The sequence below is a fragment of the Arvicanthis niloticus genome, chromosome 20 (genome assembly GCF_011762505.2).
Source record: "Arvicanthis niloticus isolate mArvNil1 chromosome 20, mArvNil1.pat.X, whole genome shotgun sequence".
NCBI lineage: Eukaryota > Metazoa > Chordata > Mammalia > Rodentia > Muridae > Arvicanthis > Arvicanthis niloticus.
The window spans coordinates 14,041,344-14,063,755 of record NC_047677.1 but is presented as its reverse complement, the minus strand read 5'-3'; the positions used below and the strand labels follow the sequence as shown (position 1 = coordinate 14,063,755).

Here is a 22,412-nt window from a genome sequence, read left to right as displayed (position 1 = left end):
GATGACTGGGCATTCAGGGTAGTGTGGTAATTGCCAGTAATGAGGATTCTGTAGGCTCGGGTTCCCAAACCCTCTTGTGGGAGTTATTATCAGGAGGGGACAAAGACCACAGGTAGAAACCACAGACATTTTAGAGAGGACAGCAGCTCCCAACTGATTTTCAGACAAGAGAAAAGTTGAAGTTTATGCTTGTTTTCACACTACAGACCCTCTGTCCCCAGGCTCTAATGATATCTCCAATATCATAAATGACACATGAAAAAAGCATACAGGGATCAATCTGCTTTAAGGCGTGTAGCAAGGGTAAGATCCAGTACTGCTTATTAATGTGGGTGTGTCCTGATGTGCAGGACAGAGTCCGACTGCCCTCAGTGACCGTCAGAGTAGTGTGGAGATCTGTCCCATGGCCCAGGAATTAGAATACATAAAACACAGGAGGGAACCAGACAAAACCCATAGGAATACTATTCTGCATGTTTACTATATATGTAGAGATGGCATATTGATAACATCCTAAACACTCAAATACACTGTCAGAAATAATTGTGTGTGGGAAGGGGTCCCCCTGGGGTATCCAGGGTGAAGTGTTGCTGTGGGGGGAGGGGTCCCCTGGGGTATCCAGAGTGGAAGTGTTGCTGTGGGGGGAGGGGTGCCCCTGGGGTTCATTACAGTTGAAAATACATAGGACAAAGCATATGGCTCGGCCATACAATGCTTGCCTAGCCTGCATGAGGGCCCGTGTTTGCTACCCAGCACCACAGAAACCGCTAACTCAAACACACAAAATGTATAATCCCATTCTGGTAGATCTCTGTAGTAGAACTGTAAAGGGCTATCATCCTTAAGTGACCAAATGATGCCAATGTATGTGCCAAGAAGGGATGGCACCAGGAAACTGCCAATATAGACTTGTAAGTAGCTTTGAGAATTCTAGGCACACTAATATTTTTTTTTAAGTCTTATTTCATGACCTAGATTGTTTTGTTTTGAAACAGGGTCCGATATAGCCTCTGCTGGGCCCAGATTCACTCTGTGACCAAGTGTGACCCTAAACTTCTGATCCTTCTTCTATCTCCCAAGTGCTGAGAATCCAGATGTATGCCACTGAGCTCAGTGTGTGTGGGGGAGGGTGGGGGGGCTGAGGCTCTAACCCAGGGCTTCAGTCATCCAGGCAAGCACCCCACCAGCTGAGCCACATGCCAGCCTTCGTCTGGAAGCTGATGAGTCTGCATTATTCTGCATTATTCCATGTTTCATTGTTACTGTTTTCCTGCCTCAACAGCATCTTATTATTTATATGGGCAAGCAGGCGGAGGTGCTATAAAGCCTCACACATCCTTCCTACAGTTAAGACTAAAACCATAGGAATGTTTAAAGCGTTTTATGAGACTCTCAAAAGCAAACGATACTTTCCAAAACTAGCCACACCTAGACGTAAGTATACGGACATCATCTTCCGGTTCTGTTGTATTGCATATGTTGGTTTGATTCCCTCACATGAAGGATCCTGTTCAAAGGGGACACTGTCACCTGGACTAGAACACAGCTGATAGTCTGAGTTGATGAAAATTTTTAAGCAGGACTGGAAAGAGGGCTCAATGGTTAAGAGCATTTGCTGCTCTTGCAGGGGACCCGGCTCAGTTCTTAGTGCCCACATGGCAGCTCACAGCCATTGTAACTCCAGTTCCCAAGGATCAGTGTCCTCTTCTGGCCTTTGCAGGCACTGGTGTGTGGGACACAGGCACACATGCAGGCAAAACACCATCCGCGTAAAACGTTGAAAAAGAACAGAGTGAAAATGGGCTAAACCACAAGGCTTTTCTGCAGACTGATAACGAGAATCGAAATCTAGAGAAAGAGATGGCTAAAACGGAAACCCCAAGTGAGTGACACGTGGAGAGGCCAAACTGCCAACAGTGAGACAGCCTGGGAGGGAGGAGCTCTCCATCTGCTATGGACAGCTGTTCAAAAACAGTAACATTAATATCTGGATTATGTCTGTAAGAGTGAGAACTATGCATAACGATGGTATAAAATTAAAGGTTCTACCTACACGCTTTTTAAAAACACGCATTTTACAGAATATTTCAGCTGTGTCCATCCAACACAAAGCATGGCTACAAAGGGGAGGGAGATGTGTGGAAAAGAGAGGACATGGGGGAAGCGGGAGAGGGCCCTAAAGCTAGCATGTGAATAAATGAACAGTGAGCAGGAAGTCAGAGAGAGCAAGGAAGAGGCCTGCTTTTAACAGTCATAAAATGCACAAAAGCTGGGGGTCAAGAGATGGTTAAGAGCCCTTGCTGCTCTTCCAGAGGATCCAAGTTCAATGCCCAGTACCCACTCCTGATAGCTCTCTTCACCTGTAACTCCAGTCCAGGGGAGCAGATGTCTTCTTCTGGCCTCTGAGAACACATGCGCGCGCGCACACACACACACACACACACACACACACACACGCGCGCGCGCACACACACACACACACACACACGCACACACATATACATGCACACAGACATGCATACACCATAAACAAAAGTAAATATTTAAAAAGAAGAACGATCTATCTGTGCTGGGTAGAGTGCACTGTGGTCGAGCACGGCTGTAACCTGAGGAAGTCCTAGCTGCTGGCTTCCTTGCTCTGTCAGTGACGTGAACAGCACACGTCTGTCTGTATCTCTGTTTATACTCACAAAATCTATAAAGCGAAGAGACTTCAGGGTTGCTCCAGGCAGGCATCCCATTGCTGAGAGACAAGGGTAGTGGCCTTCTTCCAGTACATACTGATTGCCAGAGAAATTTTCTCCATCATACGCAACCCAGCTATGAAAGAAACAAACACATGGTATGAAATAAATGCAATCATATTTAAGAAACATGCTTTTTTTAAAATGCCAGGTCTGATGGTGCACGAGTTCAATTCCAGCACTTGGGAGACCCAGGCTGACAGATCTCTGTAAATTCCAGGCTAGCCTGGTCTACACAGTGAGTTCCAGGACAACCAACCACACTTATTATATATAATAAGTTCCTGTCTTGAAAAAGGAAAAAGAAAAAAGAAATCTGATTTTTAGAGGTGCCTGCTATAAGATAATCATAAATCTTCTAGCTAACTGATTTTTTTCTTTAAAAAAAATATCTGCATGCGTTTGCTGAACTTCATCTCATGGCGGATTTAGTGTAGCTCAGCAGGGCGACTGACTTGGTGGGAATGAGTATGGTTGCTTTTCTTTTCCACAGCCTTCAACCGTGTTCCCAGCCAGTGTACCTACCTGCACCAGCGTCCCTCCCCTGTCTAGCAATCCTGTAGCCCCCAGAGCCAACCAGCCATCTGCTTTTCACTGAGCTGCACCCTCAGATTTTCTTTTAGTGGGGAGGGAGACATTGCTTCACCAAATTTCCTGGCTGCCTTGAACTCACTCAGTAGCCTAGTCAGGCCCCTGACCTGCCATCCTCCTGCCTCAGTCTCCCAAACAGATGGTATTAAAGGCCTGAGCCACTGGGACTAGCTCTACGTTTACTGAAAACATCCATCCGTTCCTAATGCCTGGGCCTAGACTCCCCCAAAGACACTGATGCTTTTCTACGTTAACCTGACAGATGCTCACTGAGGACTGACTGCGTCTTGGGTACCATCCTGTTGCTCACGACATTGCAAAAGCAACACTGTCCCTGCTCTCTTGAAGTCACTCTGGCAAGCTGAGACAGGTGATAAACAATTTAAAAAATGTACGTCTGGCAGTAGGAAATGAAGCAGGATAGGAGAGGATTGGGGTGGGGTAGGTGGGCGAGCCAAGAACCTGAGAGGCTTCCCCTCACTGGGTCTGTATGTGACACAAAGCCAGTGCACTGAACCACAGGAACTGTAGCATTAAAGGCAACGTTGCTACTGCTATTAGGATGAATTCCTCTGGCCTCTTTATGGGCTTCCTCGGTTCCTCCCACTCTTATAAAGCTCTCAGGAAAGTTCTCAGCTTCCGGCAGGCACTTTGGCTCACGGCCCCACCCACAGCCCCATCTTTGTTAGGAATCCACCAAACTCTGTACTTGCCCATGGGGAGTCAAATCCTCCCTCCTCTCATCCAGGCTGACCTCACTTCTGCTACCACAAGCGCTCTCAGCCAAAGCGTTGCCCCCACCTGCCATGCAGAGCGCTGACCCTACTCCTGTCTGCCTGTAAGAAGAAAACCTGCCTTGGGAGGCACCTAAGAGATTCCCCAGCTCCAGCCCCTTTTACAGATGCTGAAGCAGGCACAGGCTACAGAACTGGTCTGAATCCTGCACACTCAGGTCATCGTCAGCTTCTGCAGCCCATATTGGCGTGCACATCCCCAGATGCTACAAGCAAGCTCCCAGCTGATGTGGCTTTACAGTGCCCACAGGAGCCAGGGTAGACTTGCAAATGTATGAATTCTCTACCCTAGTGATCCGCCTCTGCCCGACCTATCCTCTTACCTGCCTCCCGAAACTCTGCAAGACTTGGTCTGAAACGAATCATCAATTTGATCTATAGTCTCTTCAAAACTTTGACTGTGACCTTGGAACTGTGGCTCTGAAAACAAGTGAATCTTTAAAAAAAAAAAAAGAAAAAAAAAAGGGAAAGAGAAATAAAATTAACTGTGTGAGCATGTTTGGGTTATTGTTTTTACCTTGTGAGCATGTTCGGGTTATTGTTTTTTTTACTTTGTGAGTATGGGTATTTTGCCTGCATATTTGTGTCTGTGCATGACATGTGCATCTGGTGACTATGTAGGTCAGAAGAAGGAGTCTCTTCTCTGGGACTGTAGTTAGACAGTTGCGATCTATCCTGTGAGTGCTGGGAATCGAACCCCTAGAAGAACAGCTAGTGTTTTAACCTCTGTGCCACTTAGCTCAGTTCTTTAAATGATGAACCAAACCTGACCTGCTAACTCTTGTTATAGTATGGTATGAATTTTATAAATTCTTTAGTTTTCTACTTGATAACTAATGATCTGCAGGTTGGCTGTTCCATCGGGAGTATTTAATTTAGAGGCATCAAAGGTCAGTGGAACAACAGACAACTTTCTAAAGAACGCACTGCTGTTACAAGCTGTACGGCGTGTTAAAGCTTTATTGTGGCCAGAAGTAATTGGGCACGGGCTCTAACGCTAACAGCAGACTAGGTCTGGGAGCATGTAGTCTAGTCTCCCTCCCTCTCAAAGGGTGATACTGCTGACATTTTAGAATCTCTGTATGCCAATAAAAGAGGCCACTGTGGTGTTTGTGCTCCCATGTGTAATTACAGCTGTCTGAACATCTGCATTAAAAAGCCTAAAGAACAAGAGTAGCAATGAACCTGACCGGAGAGCCAGCAGTGCAAAGGCTTGGGTGACACCAGATAGTGCACACACAGCAAATATGAGTCTACTAAGCCAGTATAACCGTGTGCTAGTACGTCAAATATTAACTTAGGTATATTCATGAAACTGATTCTGTGTAATGAAATTAAATTCAGCATGTTATCGGAAAAGCATCATAGAACTATTTAGACATGGGTCAGTGCCATTGATTAAACACCACTGTTAATGTTTTCAGAATTAAGAATGGGTAAAACTCACAAAACATCTCACACATCTGACATTTATATTCACTTTTCCGATGGAAAATGAATAGCCCCTAATATAAAACATTTTTTAAAGTTACCTGATTTCGTCTCCTTGGACCAGTGAAAGAATCCTAAGCATTGTATAAAAGAAAAGAAAAAAATGATTATTAAAGAGGTTACGTTAAAATTTCTTTTCATCTACATTAACAATTACTGTTAAACTTAAGCCAGAATATTTTCTGTAGCAATCAGTACACACACCAGAAGCCATGAAGGGAAGCCGGGGCTGTAAGAATGAGGTCCTTACCAGGCATATGGGCTGCACGGAGGAGATCTTACAATTTTTGCCTCCCCAATCCTCAAAGCTGGTATAGAAGCCTTTGTCCAGTATGTACTGCTCTCCTGTGAAGTCGGGGTTCTCATAGGCTACCCACCTACAGAAACACAACCCTGGTTGGTCTTATTTTACATATAAAACCACCTCACAAATCCGGGAAAGTGCTTTGCTGACCAGATCCCTTTCTTTTTCTGTTCTCCATTAATATTTAGGGGCAGATTGACTTTGTCTATCTGTCAAATCCAAACAGTGTTCAAAAGAATGTCTCTATACAAACTTTTTGGTGTTTCTAAATACTAAATCCCTATGCCTCTAGAAGCTGCAATGAGGATAATTTTGTGTTGTGATTTTCCCTCTATTTTCATGCCAAGGAAATACCCCTAATCTTAAAAAGGAGTCTGATTCTTTTCTTTCTTTTTAAAATAAGAACTCTTTTTTTTCAGCATAGAAAGATTTCTGCAGACAGATCTTAACAGGAAGCTATGCCTCATATATAACAAATCACGACGAATAATAAAAACCTGAAACAAAGAAAAGCACTTATTCTCAAATGGTATTTCCAAACTTAACACATCTATAGAAAAACAAAGCTGAACCAGCTCCCAGGGGTACCAAGGACAGATACATTACTTGTAATGTCCCCATGTCATCTTTGCAGTGACCCCAGAAAGGTGCTATCAGTCAAACCCACTCACCAACGCTACTTCCTGTGCAAAGGGGATGTCTTTGAAGGGGAAAAGGTTTCTAATTCTATTCCATTCGACAGATTCTCAGTGTGGTCCTCCGCTAACTCACTGCTTTAATGATCCGCTCATCATTTCGATGACCCACATCACCCTCAGAACTTTCTAGATGGATTACATCACATTTCCTAAGGGGGAACTGGCATGTCCACTTCACGGACAGAAAGTCAGTCCGCTTACTCAAGCAGCAGACACTGGCGTCCCATCCGACACGTGCCAGAAACCAGGCGGACATGAAGAATACAAAGATGGAAGAAGACAAATCCCCTGCCCTTGAGCTTGGCAGACAGAGGAGCATCACAAGTAACTATCTCTTGTGACACATTGTGGATGGAGGTAACCTGTCTGAAGCGATGCCACCAGCTAAGGCCAGAACGTGAGAAAGCCCGAGGCCGAAAGAACGTGAGGCTTTGTGACATGTTCTCGGTAGTGTCTGTCTCACAACAGAAGCAGATTCAGATTTCAGTATGTGACGGGTCACTTTAAACTGAAGTCTATCCACAGGTATTCCCACAAGAAGAACAGCCACTCAGAAGAAAAAGAACAATTCAGAAGCTAAGTGGTCAGGAGACACTAAAGAGCTGACATCCGAAAACTCGCCTCTGGCCATCTGAATGCAGAAACTGAGTCCTGAGTCCTGGGTGCTCTCAGAAAATAAGTCCTGCCCCTTCCCCCAGTCTCAAACATGCCCCGACAGTTTTTCAAGCTTCTGCGTCCTATGAGGTAAGGAGTTTGGAGGCCTGGATCTCTCTGTGGTCCTGACATTAACTTCAGGAATGCTAACATGGGGGGGGGGGTCTTTTAACTTTTGTAAAACTGTGTTTTCAGTTATGAAGTAGAGAGCTGGCCTAGGGCCTTGTGCTGAGCCAGAGGCCGCAGGGCACAGTTGATCTTCAGTGCCACCTTTGCACACACTCCTCAGGTAAGCCTGTGGTTGCACAGCAATGGCAACCACAACAGAGAGCCCGGCTCCAGCCAAGGCTGCCTCTTCTGAAGGTAAACCACAAACACCAGAACTCGCAAACAGAAACAATAATTAAAGAACACAGGTCACATCACAGAAAGCTTTGCCTGGGCTCTGGGCCTGTGGCAGCTCTGAGCGCCAGTGGTTTCAGGCTTTTTGGGTTGACTTTCAGGAGAGAAATGACCTGTGAAGAGAGAACCTCTGGAGATTCACCTGTGGCCGGGACAGGCGTCTGCCCGCAGTGCCCTCTCAGGTTCTTGTTGGTAGTTGTTAAACTAACAGGTGTCTCTCTCTCTCTCTGTGTGTGTGTGTGCGTCCACTCGTGTATGTTCCATTTCCCTGTGGAATTATACAAACAGCTGGTGGGCAAACTCACAACAGAGGCTTAGCCTGTCTGACTCACTCAGATGGAAGAACGGGAACAATGAAGTGTATGAGACATGGCTTGACATGAGAGCAAAGCATCCTTCTGAGGCCCAGCAGAGTCTTTGGAGTCTGTAGTGCTGAATCTACGTATACTTGGGACTCTTTTGAAAATTTGTCAGTGTCCTTGCTCAAATGGGTTCTGTTCATGAGTCATTTACTGCTGTGTTAGACCAAGGGTCATAGGAGAGAAGGAGAAATGGAACCCAACAGGCCCCAGCCTAGGGCAACGAGGACAAACCTACCCTTCTGTGGAAGAGAACACTTGTCATTATTTATTTAATTAGGTTCTCATTGTATCCCGGGCTAGCCTAGAACTTGCTATGTAGACCAGGCTAACTTTGAACTCACAGCGATGCTTCTGCCTCCCCAGGTGCTGAGATTAAAGGTGTGGGCTGCCACACTGGGCTTATTTTCACCTGAACTCTAGAAGTGTCTTGCTTTACTAGTAGATATTAAAATGATAGCCCAGCGTCCACTGCTTGGGGAGGGACGCAGCACAGCATGGGGCTGTCAGCAGCTGTGAACAGGAATTCTTTTGGGCTTTCCAGAAGAGCTGGAATGTGGTCCCTCGAAGGTCTAGTTGGTCCCATAAGCATCCTTCCTACCATTTCACAGCCAATGATCCCAGGGATGTAACACCAGTGATAGTGTGCCTCCAGGGAGACACGGGACAGGAGGTTCAAAAGCTTTGCTCTGGCTCTGTGTGGAGGCACACATTGGTACACCCCAGAAATATCCCACGCCCAACTTCCATACTCACTCCACCACTGCACTTGGGAGGGCTGGAAGCAAAAGGACTGAGTTCAAGGCCAGCAAGGGCCACATAGTGAGACTCTACCTCAAAATAGACAGACAGACAGATGCCACAAAACCAAAATGAGGTTGCTTCTTTTCCAGTAAAAGAATAAAGCCATTAAAATCAAACCATTTTTCTTTGATACTATCAAAAATGACTAGGTTAGCCTAGCCATCTTCCCTAAAGTTTCACAAGATCTAGCACAGTACCATGCCTGCCAGTCTTGTCTGCACACAGCCTAGAAGTCCTCCCCCGATCCCTGCCGTGGATCCCAGTGCATTCTCCACCCTCAAGACCACAGGCCTGGTCAGTATAAGTGCTGTATCTGCTGAAGATGTAATAGACCTCGGTGGAATGCTACTACAGCCAACACATTTAGGAAGAAGTGTGTGTATGTGCGTGTGTGTGTGTGTGTGTGTGTATGGTGTGTGTGGTATGTGTGTGTGTATGGTGTGTGTGTGTGGTGTATGTGTGTGGTGTATGTGTGTGGTGTGTAGGGTGTGTGAGTGTGTGTGTGTGGTGTATGTGTGTGGTGTGCAGGGTGTGTGTGTGTGGTGTATGTGTGTGGTGTGTAGGGTGTGTGAGTGTGTGTGGTGTATGTGTGTGGTGTGCAGGGTGTGTGTGTGGTGTATGTGTGTGGTGTGTGTGTGTGGTGTATGTGTGTGGTGTGTAGGGTATGTGTGTGTGTGTGTGGTGTGTGTGGTGTGTAGGGTGTGTGTGTGTGTGTGTGTGCAACTCTGCCTTCCTACTACTTCCCCCGATACCAAACCTCAATTGTTACAACAAGAAAAAAAAAAGCCTCTGTCAGGAAATACAACTAAAAATGACTAAAAATAGAAACATAAAAAAGCCCAACATCCTATTAAAGGAAACCGATATGAAGCAAGCGGTGTGGGTAAAGAGGAAGGAGAACAGGCTCAGAGCACTATGCGCTGTGCTAACTTAGCCTTCATCAACATCTACCCAGCATCCTCCAGGGTAGCCTCTGCCAGGGTAGATGACTGACTGGCTTGTGACTAATGAACAAGGATACCTGGTGACTGATTCTCCAAGACTGAGTGGCTCACTACCACTTTTTCATATGATAATAAACACGATCTGAGACACTGCAGAACCACCACACCATTTCCGGTGGCCTCTGCCATATGAGACGACTCCTGATTCTGGTAGACAGCCAGCAGTGATCAAACCATGTCAGGGCTACTGATGTGACACTGCCAAGGGAGCTACAAGTGACAACGTACACAGGATGTGGTGACTAACAACAGAAATGTGTTCTACTGTAGACGTGCCAGGCTTGCCAGGCTCTTAGAGGAGGCCCGGTGAAATGCAGCAGGGCTGAGGCCAGCTAAGACTCTGTAGGCTCACCCCAACCACTTCCAACAGAACCAGTGTCAGCCGTCTTTGTATGCCTTTTAATATTTAATAACATCATCACTCATAAGAACTCAGAAGGGTCACCAGCTGGATCATGAGAACAATTCCCTACGATAGAGATCTGGCATCTGTCCTGGTGCTCCTGGGGAGTCACACACTTCAGTCCTGGACGACCCTAGGGATGGCCACACTACAGCACCACAACCACCTCTCTAGTTAAGGTATGTACTAATGACCCACACGACGGAATCAAAGTCACACCTGGAACCTGAGTCGGGAGAACGAGAGCCAGCCACGGCTGAGAGACACGGGTGAAGAGGCCCACCTCAGGGAAAGCCACAGAAACAAGCCCAGGTGGGGGTGTTTGCTTGATTCAGAATATTGAGTCATGGGCAGGAGAGATGGTCCAGTGGTTAGAGAGGTTAAGACCTCTACCAGAAGTTCTGATTCCCAGTCAACCACTTGGTGGCTCACAGCCATCTATAATGGGATCTGATGTCCTCTTCTGTCAGGCAGACACACATGCAAATAGAGCATGAGTGACGCCTGCAGCAAAACGTTCTTGCTTGATTGGTCTTGTCCTTGTTACTGTTCTCAGATAGGATCTGACTGTGTCACGGAGGCTGGCCTTGAACTCAGTTTTTCTGTTCTCACCTCTTGAGTGCTGAGAGTACAGGTCTGTGCTACTGTGCCTGGCCTGAACCAGAGTCTTCTCTAGACTTTTTATTTGTACAACCAATAGTGTTTCTATCACTTAGACTGGCTTCATCAGTCACTTCTGCCTCAGAAAGCACTGGGCACCATAATCCCAGCACGGAAGGCTGGAGTGGGGTAGGCAGATGCCAAGGTCAGGTCAGCTGCACAACCAGACTCCATCCACTCCAGGTAGTCTAAACAGTAGTTTTCATGTCAAAATACTAGTGAGGGAACACTAGCAGTCATGGCACTATAACAGAGCCTACTGGGACTTTACCCCAACCTTGAGGTCAATGCCAGCTTACTAACAATTCACCCATTTAGAAACAGGGCCGCAGGTCCAAATATTTCTACCATGACACCCGAGAGCCTGCTCCAAGTGGGTGGGGGAGCAGGGAGGGCATAATCAGAACAGTTTTAGACCAGCCATGCAAGCAGCACTGCTGTAAATACCAAGGGGCTGAATTAATGTTTACCTGTGAGATATTTACTGAGGACTGACTCATTGTCACAGACTATTAATTTAACAGAAATCCAAGCAAAACCCAAGCTTAAAGTCTTGGTGGAATTACTTCACTTACACGCCACTCAGTACATTGATTGACTGTGTTTTCACTCCATAGCCGGTGTCCTTTAAATTGGCAACAATTCCCAAGACATCAATACTGGAGCCTTTGGAGCCAAAGTTCTTCTCACTGTACATTATCATGTGCGAATTTGAAAAATCCTATTGAGAAAGAAAGACTCAAATTTAAAGGGTAGCCATTCACCATCCTGAAAGGGCCACACGTTGGCTGTTAGCTTCTCCTAAACTTACACTTAATATAGGCCGCAGAGACTGGAGCTCTCCACTGTAGCCGCCCCAGGCATTCCAGTCCCTGTACTCTCCCTCTTCCAGCAAATACTGGTGACCAGTGAAGCCACACTTCTCATAAGCAACCCAGCTACAAGAGAAAGAGCGAGCGGCTGTCAGACATTTCAACGCTTCCCACGTGCCGGCTCTACTGACAAATACAAGTATAAATTCCATGTGAATTGGTGAAATACTCTAAGTGTAGAAAGCACAGCATATACATTTATGTGTTTTTGTTAGAATTCTTTAAAAGAATTTGTTCAGAAAAGCAACCTAAGACACATGTTAGAGTTCTATAAAGGAGTGTAGTTGTGTGTATCCATGAGTATGCATATGTATGTATGCTTTTGTGTGTGGTGTGTGTGTGTGTGTGTGTGTGTGTGTGTGTGTGCATTTGGTTGTGTGGTTGTGTATGTTTAATAATTAAAATGAGGGGCTGGAGAGATGGCTCAGCAGTTGTTTCTCTTTCAGAGGATCCCAGCACCCACATCACAGCTAACAACTGTAACTCCAGTTCCAGGGGGTCTGATGCCACATTTTAGACTCCTCAGACACTGCACAGATGTGGTACACAGACACACATGCAGGTGAGACACTCATGCACATGAAATAAAAATAAATAATTAAAAAAAAAGAATTGAAATGAAACTCAGCAAGTAAAATGACAAGCTTTCTTCAAGTAGCAGTAAAAACGTACATTTTGCCTATTTACAAGACAGTTTTGGTATATACTCCTACTAGAAATGTGCAAGATCTATAAAATTCAAAAAGATCATGAAAATTAGAAAGAAAATTAATTAACGGTTCATTGGATTAGAACATGATATTTTAGGAGCTCCACACCAGACTCCCCTCCAGTGTCCCTCCAGCCACTGTCTCAAGTCCAGCTCAGCTGACCCTGCTGGGCATGTGGCTGGACATCCCCCAGCATGTGTGACACCCCGGGGTTCAATCCTCATGACTCCCTACTCCCCACAAAACATCAGCAGACTATAGTCAAGAATGTTGTCGTTGGGGGAAAGAGGGCACATTTATTATTCATCAGGGGAAATGAGAAACCCTTACCGTTACCCCTTTTACTTACACGCCTCTGAGGACTTTCATAGACCCCACCGATGTGAAGGGCAAATGGTCATTTCCAGTTGCTTCTTCTGTCTCACCTCCTTCCGTGATTAAGCTACTCATTTCTGTCTCTAGCTCCATGCACCTTCCTTCAAAGGAGGGCTTTTCATAAATAATTACCTGCAATAGAAATGAGACACGCCAATAATTTGGAAGAAGTTAAATAGCTAAAAAGTAGCTCAGCGTTAAATCTGTCACTCAATAGCACTTACTTGGGCTAGGGGTGTGGCTCTGTGGTAGAGCTCTTGCCCAGCATGTGTGAGACGCTGGGCTCCATCCCACACAAGACATAGTCAGGAAAAACAAAACAAAACAAAACAAAACAAAAGAAAACAAAGCAAGCTGGACACAGTGGTGTAGCCTACAATCCCAGGACTCAGGAGGCTCCCAAGTCCACGGCCAGTCTTGGGCTCCATAAAAAAGATGGCCTTGGCTCAGCAAAAACAGGATGAGCAAAATGGCTCAGCTGTTAAAGGCTGAGTGCAGTCTCCCCAGACTCACAAGTGCCAACATGCTATCACACACACACACACACACACACACATGCACACACACGTGCACACACACATACACACACGTGCACACACACATACACACACGCACACGCATACACACAAGTGCACACACACATACACACACGCACACATACATACACACATGTGCACACAAATACATACACACACGCACGTGCACACACACGCACACACGGGCACACGTGCGCGTGCGCACACACACACGCACACACACACATACACACACATGCACACACACAGGTGCACACACACGCACGCACGCGCACACACACATACACACACATGCACACACGTGCACACACACATACACACACGTGCACACACACATACACACACGCACACGCATACACACAAGTGCACACACACATACACACACGCACACACACATACATACACACATGTGCACACAAATACATACACACACGCACGTGCACACACACGCACACACATGCACACACACAGGTGCACACACACGCACGCACACGCACACACACATACACACACATGCACACACACAGGTGCACACACACGCACGCACGCGCACACACACATACACACACAAGTGTAAATATCAGCAGCAACAACAACAATAAATAGCACTAAATCCTAGAATACAAATTAAAATATTCTGATCACATATAAAAATCAACTACATAATAGCACCTACTAATATAGTTAAACAAAAATCATTTGGCCCCCCTCCTTCCACGGAAGTGTGGAACACTCCAAAGGCAATGTTTAAAAGATACTAAAGAGCCAGAAGAGTCTAAAGTTGATTTGAAAATGATAAACAACCATGGTGCATGGGACAGGTGTAGGAAACAGTGGTAGCAGGTGCATCTGGAGCAGGGAGAGCTGTGGGGTGGAGCTGGACTCATGGCTCAGCAGGGAGAGCTGTGGGATGGAGCTGGGCTCATGGCTCAGCAGGGAGAGCTGTGGGATGGAGCTGGGCTCATGGCTCAGCAGGGAGAGCTGTGGGATGGAGCTGGGCTCATGGCTCAGCAGGGAGAGCTGTGGGATGGAGCTGGGCTCATGGCTCAGCAGGGAGAGCTGTGGGATGGAGCTGGGCTCATGGCTCAGCAGGGAGAGCTGTGGGATGGAGCTGGGCTCATGGCTCAGCAGGGAGAGCTGTGGGATGGTGCTGGACTCATGGCTCAGCAATTAGCAAATCCAACCAGGAAGGGGAATGGTAAAGTTAACACAACAGTGAACCTTGGATGCCATGCCAAGCTAACCAGTGCCATTAGCCTCTTCCTGAAGTTTAGTGGGAGGGAGATTTAGGGGGAAGTCACATTGGCACCATATACTTGAAGATCATAGGATAATTACTCCCTTCCCTACTCCATCACTCCTAGACACACTCTCACTAATTCATTCATTCATCTCCCCATCCCCCTCATTCTTACCTTGGGATCTGTAGGGAATTCAACTTTACGGCCACCCTAAAACAAAACAAAACAAAAAAATCAGCATAGTAAAAAACCCAGTTTCCACTTAGAGTGTTCCGTATTAACACAGTAGTTGAAGCACACAGTGTGATTACTTTATGGTTTAATTTATATAAGATAATGCCAAAATTATCAAATAGAAATGAAGACACAAGACCATTTACAGCAGAGACTCACTGGACATGCACACCTAGTGTGTGCTTCTGTTCTGTCTTTGGTTTGTTTGTTGTTGTTTTGAGTGCAGAGAAATCAGACCCAGGGCCCTGTGGTGCTGGTCAAGCCCTCTACCCCTGAGCTACGTCCAAGCCCCTTGACTTATTCTGCTCTGTATTGTTTTTTAACTAGGAAAATTTCTTATACAATTTTAATTTGTATCCCAAAAGTCAGTGCTACATTTTTCTTGTTCCTTTGAGACAGGGTCTCACTCACCAGGAAGACCAGGCTAGCCTCAAACTTGGGATCATCCTGCCTCAACCTTCTAAAGCTTCTATTTCTTATTTCTCTCGCTAAATAACCCTAGATTTGATAACATCTTACAGGAAGTGAGTTCTACCTTCTGCACTGGCAATCCTGCATGGGCAGGTCCTTCCCAGGCCACAGCCTTGGCTGGCATCCCACCGCTCCCTCTGGTTCCACTCCCTTTGTATTTCCTGCCTGACCTCCCCCCACCCCCACCCCCACCCCCACCCCAGGCATCTAACCTTGCAACCAATAGCCTACTAAAGTGTTAAAGTTCACACAGCAGGAAATGATAAGAACTATTAGATAACAGTTAAAACCTCTCAAAGGATGGCATTGTTTTTTTTTTTTTTTTTTATATTTATTTAAAAAAATCAAAACTAAACTAAAATCAGAGAGGGAGTATTGCCTAAAAATACTAAACAGGCAAAAGTCAGAAGTTGATAAGCTGGGGGCTGTTCCCTCCATGTATTTTTATGAGCTTAAAAACTGCAGCCAAAAATCTTCAGATGGCCCAAATAAACGGAAACCATAAGTAGTCTAACTCAACCAGCAAGCTAGACCTTGTACAGCCAAGGCCGTGCCCTCTTAAATAGTCTTTGGGGACTGGAGAGATGGCCAGAGCTCCTGAGTTTAATTCCAGTAACCACATGGTGGCTCACAACCGTCTGCAGTGGAATCTGATGCCCTCTTCTGGGGTGCATGAAGACAGAGCACTCAAATACATAAAGTACATTTTAAAAAATCTCTAAGTAAAAATAGTCTTTAGAGGGCTCAATAAACTTCAGTTTTAAAACCATCCGATTGTTTTTTAAGCTTGAGACAACTCTGTCATGTATTCCCAAAGCTAATAAAACTGGGATCTTTGAACGTGGATTTAATTAAAAAAAAAAAAAAAAGTAAAGCCTTAAGTCATGTGCATTGAGGTCTGCAGATAATCAAATCTGACGTATCTAACTTTCTAATCTGTCTCAGGCTGGCTCTGAAGACACCTGCAATGTGGACTTTCACAAGCAAGTTCAGAGCGGAAGCCTCAGCCTGGTGTTCAGTGAGCACCTAGCATCAAGTGGCACACGCCAAAGCCTAGTGTGGTAGCCTCATCCCACCTAAGCCTTCATCCCAGCAGAGCAGCCAGAGACCAAGGGGACAAGAAAGCCGAAGCACAGGCTCCAGGTAAGGAGGAATGGTCTGAATATGCTTGGCCCAGGAAGTGGCACTATAGAAGGTGTGTCCCTCTGAGTGTGGGCTTTAAGACCCTCATCCTAGCTGCCTGGAAGCCAGTCTTCTAGCAGCCTTCAGATGAAGATGTAGAACTCTCAGCTTCTCCTGCACCATGCCTGCTTGGGTGCTGCCATGCTCCCGCCTTGATGATAATGGACTGAACCTCTGAACCTGTAAGCCAGCCCCAATAAATGTCATTCTTTATAAGACTTGCCTTGGTCATGGTGTCTGTACACAGCAGTAAAAGCCTAACTATGCTCTGTGCCTGCCCTGGCCTCTTCCAGCTCCAGCAGGGGCAATTTAAGATTCAGCTGCACTTAGATGGTTTTCCTAACTGTGCCCCTGCCCTGCCTCTTCTCCAACAGGTTGTACATACCACTGCTTCCACTTTCCACAAACAGTCCTCCACTCATGAGGCCTCTCTTGGCTGAAGCTTGATGCTGACATGTACTCTGTGAGGCATATGCAGAGGGCATAGTCTTGTCCACCTTTCTTAACCGGGAAATTGAGTGAGTTATTGCCTTTACTATTTCTCTCCAGCAATAGTACTCATCTACCTGTTACAGATGCATGTAAAGCAATAAATGCTATTTTTATTGTTCACAGTCACATCTGGTGGATTATGGACGTCAAGCTGAGACTCGCTGCCTTCAGAAAAACCAGCTTCAATGTCATGTTTACCATTTTCAGAGGCCGCATGGATCCAATGTATGCTTCTTCCGTATCCCAGAAGGATAAGTCAGGGTATTCTCCCGGCTCCAGGATGAAGGGGACACCTTGGAATCCAGGCTCTTCATAGATCAACCACCTGAATAACCACCACGGAAGCAAAGAAGCAGAAACTCGTGGTTAAGCTCTGTTCCCTCCTGCCTGGTACACAGAACCCCACTGACAGGGCCAGGCAGGAACAGAGGAGAGTGTGGCCACTCTACCAGCAATGGCTGCACCTGGGCCTTCAGAGGAGCCAGCCGTGCTGTGTATCCCCTGGCCTATGATTTCCTCTCGACTGGATTGGCCACTTACTTTAAGCCATATTATAACTGCTTTTACATGTAAATGTCACTGTCACCTAGTTAGAAACCCCCTAAGTTATGCCATCTCAAGCCCTGTTTTAAGTCAATATTTCATTTGTAAATGAAGACTTCTAGCAATCTACTTAATTATCTGGCATGGTGTCAAAATGTATAGCAACCGATCCCTTCCAAAAGCCTAGAAGGAACGCCACCTAGAATTTCAGCTAGGCCTCACCACAGTGCTACCAGGAGGGAATGCCCCTGTCTCTATTTTACAGCCCAGGTTAAGTCCCTTGCCCCAAGGCAGGGCTGCCTAAAGCTGACCCCTGATCTCCATTCTGCCAGTCTTTCATTTTTTCCCCCCCGCACTGCAGGGAGTGTACCAAACACACTCTGCTCTTCTGTCATAAGTATCCTCACCATGTGGACCACTACAGGCATCCTCACCGTGTGCACCACTCAGCACACACTGCTGTTGTCAGAGACCTGAAGGTCCAAGGGCTGCCTGTTCCCAGGTGGGAACACCTTTTGAATGCTTGGTTCTAATCCTAAAGACATGAAATACCACATCCTTGTATCAGGCTTGTCAGCTGTCACTTCCACTTTGGCCAGGGAATGGCAGCCCCACCTACTCCTGAGCAAAGGCCAGGGAGCCATAAAAGCATTGCCCACTGGAGCTAAGGGCATGCTTCTGGGAGGGTGCAGCTACTGGAGAAGTGATTTATATAATTCAGATGTTGCTTTCCCTTGACAGCACAGGCTAGCTCCTCCCCCTGTCTCTCTTTTCTGATGGCAACCACACACAAGTGATAACTGTTAGTCTGGCTGAACCACCCACCTGGGGTCCTCTGCCAACCACACTATGTTCCCAGATGTTGGGACAAAAGGGGGAGCTCTGAATAAAACCCTTAGTAGCAGAACAGGGTCTGAGGATAGGGTTGCTTTTCTCCTGTTTCTGATTTTGACTGAACACTCATTTCAAAAAAGTTCCTGTTAAAGATGCCCTTAGACCTTTTTTAGACAAATCACCCAGAGATTTGCCACCTAGTTCCTACTAAAGATCAATCAACAGGTAAACAATAAACTAGGAGGCTCCAGGGTTCATAAGTGGAGACCAAAGCCAGTCAACAGTACCCTAAAGCAAGATTACAGTCACACATGGGGAGGGGACAGAGAGGAAAGGAGCAGCAGAGGATCCAGGAGGAGGCCTGGATGACCATGCTGGGGTGTTCCATTCTAGCTAACAAAAATACACTCCGCCTATACAGTCAAGAATTTTTTGAGTGCCTTTTTCTGTGCAAATGTTACACTTTAGAGCAAGTTAACTAAGGGGGAAAGAAGCCTGTCTTTTAAACAGCCTGCAGTACCTCTAAACCAGAAGGCCGCAGGCTGTGGGGTCTCACTAACTTCCTGTATCTAAACCATGATAATAAGGAAGACACATACATTCCTGGAACCCAAAGCTGGCTCGGCATGCTACATATGGGCTTCGTGCTCCAGCCAAGGAGGGGAGATTCTGCAGACAGGGCTGCTGAGTCTGACTCCCTCACAAGTGGATGGCTGAGATTTCTCATAAACAGCACGGGTGTCTCGTCTAGTAACTCTGAAAGTTTAAAATGATTTTTTTTCCTTTTTTTTTTTTAAGATTTATTTGTTTATTTATTTATTTATTTATTTATTTAATGTCCATTGGTGTTTTGCCTGCATGTCTGTCTGTCTTAGAATACCAGATCCCCTGGAACTGGAGTTACAGACGGTTGTGAGCTGCTATTTGGGTGCTGTGAATTGAACCCAGGTCCTCTAGAAGAGCCACCTGTGTTCTTAACTGCTGAGCCATCTCCCTAGACTCAAAATGATGTTTTCAAAGTAGCTTTCTCTTGAGGACTCTACTTCTTTGGGCTGATCTGTAAGAGACCTTTCATCTGTCACTAAAATTTCCCTCTCCTTGAAGCATGTGGGTTAGTCGCACAGCATCTACAGAAGGTGGAGGACTCTGCTAGAAGCAGAACATGTAAACTGGTGAACTTGAAAGGCTATATCCTGAGAGTCCTCCCTCTATGAGCCAGTGCTAGGGACCTTCTGAGTGCTGGGACAGACATTCACATATGCAGGTATACTGGGGATCTGAAACCCATACACAGAGCCTTAGTAGAGCGGGGAATTTTCTTCAGGCAATGCCATTTCTGTTTCTAAAGAGACTTTTTCCTTCTTCATTGTACTGAGGTAATGAGCTTTGCTCATTAAAAACTATGATTTATAGTCGTATCAATTGTAGTGCAAGAAGTATGTGCTTATTTTTAACAGTCATGAATATTCATGAATGTATGCACAAAAGTATACATGATGAATGTGCACGAAGGTATGCATAAGGAGCATACGTGATGCATGCGCGTGAATATATCCACAAGGGGCATATGTGATGAATGGTCATGAATGTATTCAGAAGAACCATATATAAATACTGCTGAACAATGGCCGCTAATCTTTATATTAAAAGTATGTTATCATCCCTTTAGAAATACCCTTTTGTTCCATAAGAAAAATCAGTCTTATGATGTGTGTTTGTTCTTAGAACAATTAACCTGTAAACTGACCACCTAGCAGGCAGCACTAAACTGAGCATGCCCAGCTGCGTCCTAGGAGGTGTGATTGAACATACACATTGGCCAAGTATTTATGAAAATTAACTGAAAATCAAATGTGAGGTCATTCAAAACTTCTGAATAACTTGGCAAAGGAGGGATATGGGAGGCCCCGTGTTAACTTAGGCAAGCCAACTTGACATTCTCAGATGGCAGGTGGCTGGTTTGTCATGTGATGACGCATCACAAATACATGGCGCCTCCCACCAAGGAAGTGCCCTTGCCAAAGCTGTCCAGCCTAAATCTAATCATACCTTCCCACCTAACCCTTCACACAAACAACATTCAGAGCATCATGGGATCACAGGAAAACAGACACTCAGAAAAACGTATGATCTGAGACAGCTAGCCCAAGGACTCGGCAGCTCAGGGGTCATTGTAGAGGAGACTGTTAGAGCCAGAGGAATAGGAAGTCTGCCGTGAGGTGGTCTCCTAGAAATGGCAGAGAAGCTACACCCATGAGCCTTCATCAACACAGCTGCCTAAACATAACCTGAACAACACCGCAGCCATGCGAGCATGGAAGGCGATGGTGTGGAAAGGGAAGGCTCATGTGCTCCACCCCAGACACAACCACAAATCACTAAGGGTGGAAGGAGAGGAAGTCCTCCCCAGGGAAGAGCACCCAAATTGGTTATCCAGTGCCAAATGGTCAGCCCTGAAAAATATACCCATATCAGTAACACTATAAGGACTGAGAAGGTTGTATTTATATATTTGTGTGTGTGTGTGTGGTGTGTGTAGCAGAAATTTCTGGTTGTCATGTGATGCAGACTCATGATGTTTTGTTGAAGTGAAACCCATTGAGAGGACACATGATTCTTGGAGAGGTTATAAGTAGGACCCAATAGACAGTGATGGGAAGCTTGCCCAACTAGCCACGCGACACTTCGGGGGTCTTCACTCATCTCCAAGCGTTCTCACTGTGTGCACCGCTCAGCCTTCTGAGTGATTGCTTCTGATCCTAAACACATTGCAATACCACACCCACAGTAGCATACATATAGTTACCATAGCACAGCAATGTAACCCCCAAAACACAGGCACACCAAGGATGTGTGAGGTCTTAGGAGAGGGTTCATGTGTGCGCAGAGGGGAATGGAACCAGAGCAAGTGACAGGGAGAGCAAATGACGAGAATCTGCAACACAGCTGGTAGTCACTTAGGTCAGGAGTTGGGTGGTGGGCTCACACAGGTTTGTGTCATTATTAGGCTCCGAAACGCACATGTAGACATATATCCTTCTGTAGACCACAACTATTTTTAGTAAAAGTGAGAAAAGCCCATTCCGCTAGGGAGAAAGCAGTTGCTTCGTTTCAAATCATGGGAACTCTCCAGCTAATGACCCTGGTCCAGACAAGGTGGCCCGCCTGTCTTCCTTGCTTAAATCATATGCTCCCTCTGATGCTCTAAAATGCTTTGCTTGTATTAAAACACACCCTAGAACTATGCAAGCCCGCCTTTGCCTCAAGGAGGATGGGGGTTAAGATTAGTCAGCAAAGGCTTAGATATCAGTCATAGTCAACAGAATTTGAAAGGCAAATTTAGTTAAGAATTATTCATTTCCTCAAGAAAGAATCTGAGAAAGCCAGTCACATCCTTCTACATGTGCAGAGGAACTTAATCTAGAGTGAACAGGCCCAGGGACACGTTTCCTAATGGGATAAAGGAAAACACCCCCACCCCCAGCCCCCACCCCAGGACTTCTCTGCTCACACACTTGGAACGCTGGACCAACGACCCAACAATAAGCTGAGTGCTTATTACCAGTTAAATCCCCCAACCTAGCCAGATGTGGTGGCTCACATCTGTAATCCCTCCCATATTAGGGAGAACAGGGTAGATGGAGAGAGTGAGCCAGATATAAACAGCTCAGCCAGACTTCCTTGGAGATCTGTAAAAGCATGTATGTCCTGAGCTTAGCAACTGAGTTCAGCAAGCTAGACTTTGAACAGACATTGTAGGCAGCTTTCACCAGGCCACTGGCTGGCACAGAAGTGAACAGCAAGAAGACATCCGAAGGCCGTGGTCAGAAAGACATTTTCTTTAACCAGGTTCCCAATCTCTCAACATAAAAGTACCTAAGGTGGGGCTGGTGAGATGGCTCAGTGGTTAAGAGCACCGACTGCTCTTCCAGAAGTCCTGAGTTCAATTCCCAGCAACCACATGATGGCTCACAACCATCTGAAATGGGATCGGATGCTCTCTTCTGGTGTGTC

At 46.0% G+C, this 22,412-nt stretch overlaps 1 protein-coding gene across 2 annotated transcripts in view; it reads right to left on the bottom strand.

Moving 5' to 3' along the window:
* Crybg1 (crystallin beta-gamma domain containing 1) overlaps positions 1-22,412 on the bottom strand; it is a 193,018-nt gene that overhangs the window by 12,764 nt on the left and 157,842 nt on the right. For both annotated transcript variants that reach the window (XM_034524246.2, XM_034524247.2), the window contains 9 exons: positions 17,220-17,346; positions 14,817-14,852; positions 12,840-12,997; positions 11,720-11,846; positions 11,484-11,629; positions 5,871-5,997; positions 5,662-5,694; positions 4,453-4,565; positions 2,691-2,820 (listed from right to left, as the gene is read on the bottom strand). In XM_034524246.2, the coding sequence (XP_034380137.2) occupies positions 2,691-2,820; positions 4,453-4,565; positions 5,662-5,694; positions 5,871-5,997; positions 11,484-11,629; positions 11,720-11,846; positions 12,840-12,997; positions 14,817-14,852; positions 17,220-17,346 (997 nt within the window). The remainder of the gene's footprint in view (positions 1-2,690; positions 2,821-4,452; positions 4,566-5,661; positions 5,695-5,870; positions 5,998-11,483; positions 11,630-11,719; positions 11,847-12,839; positions 12,998-14,816; positions 14,853-17,219; positions 17,347-22,412) is intronic.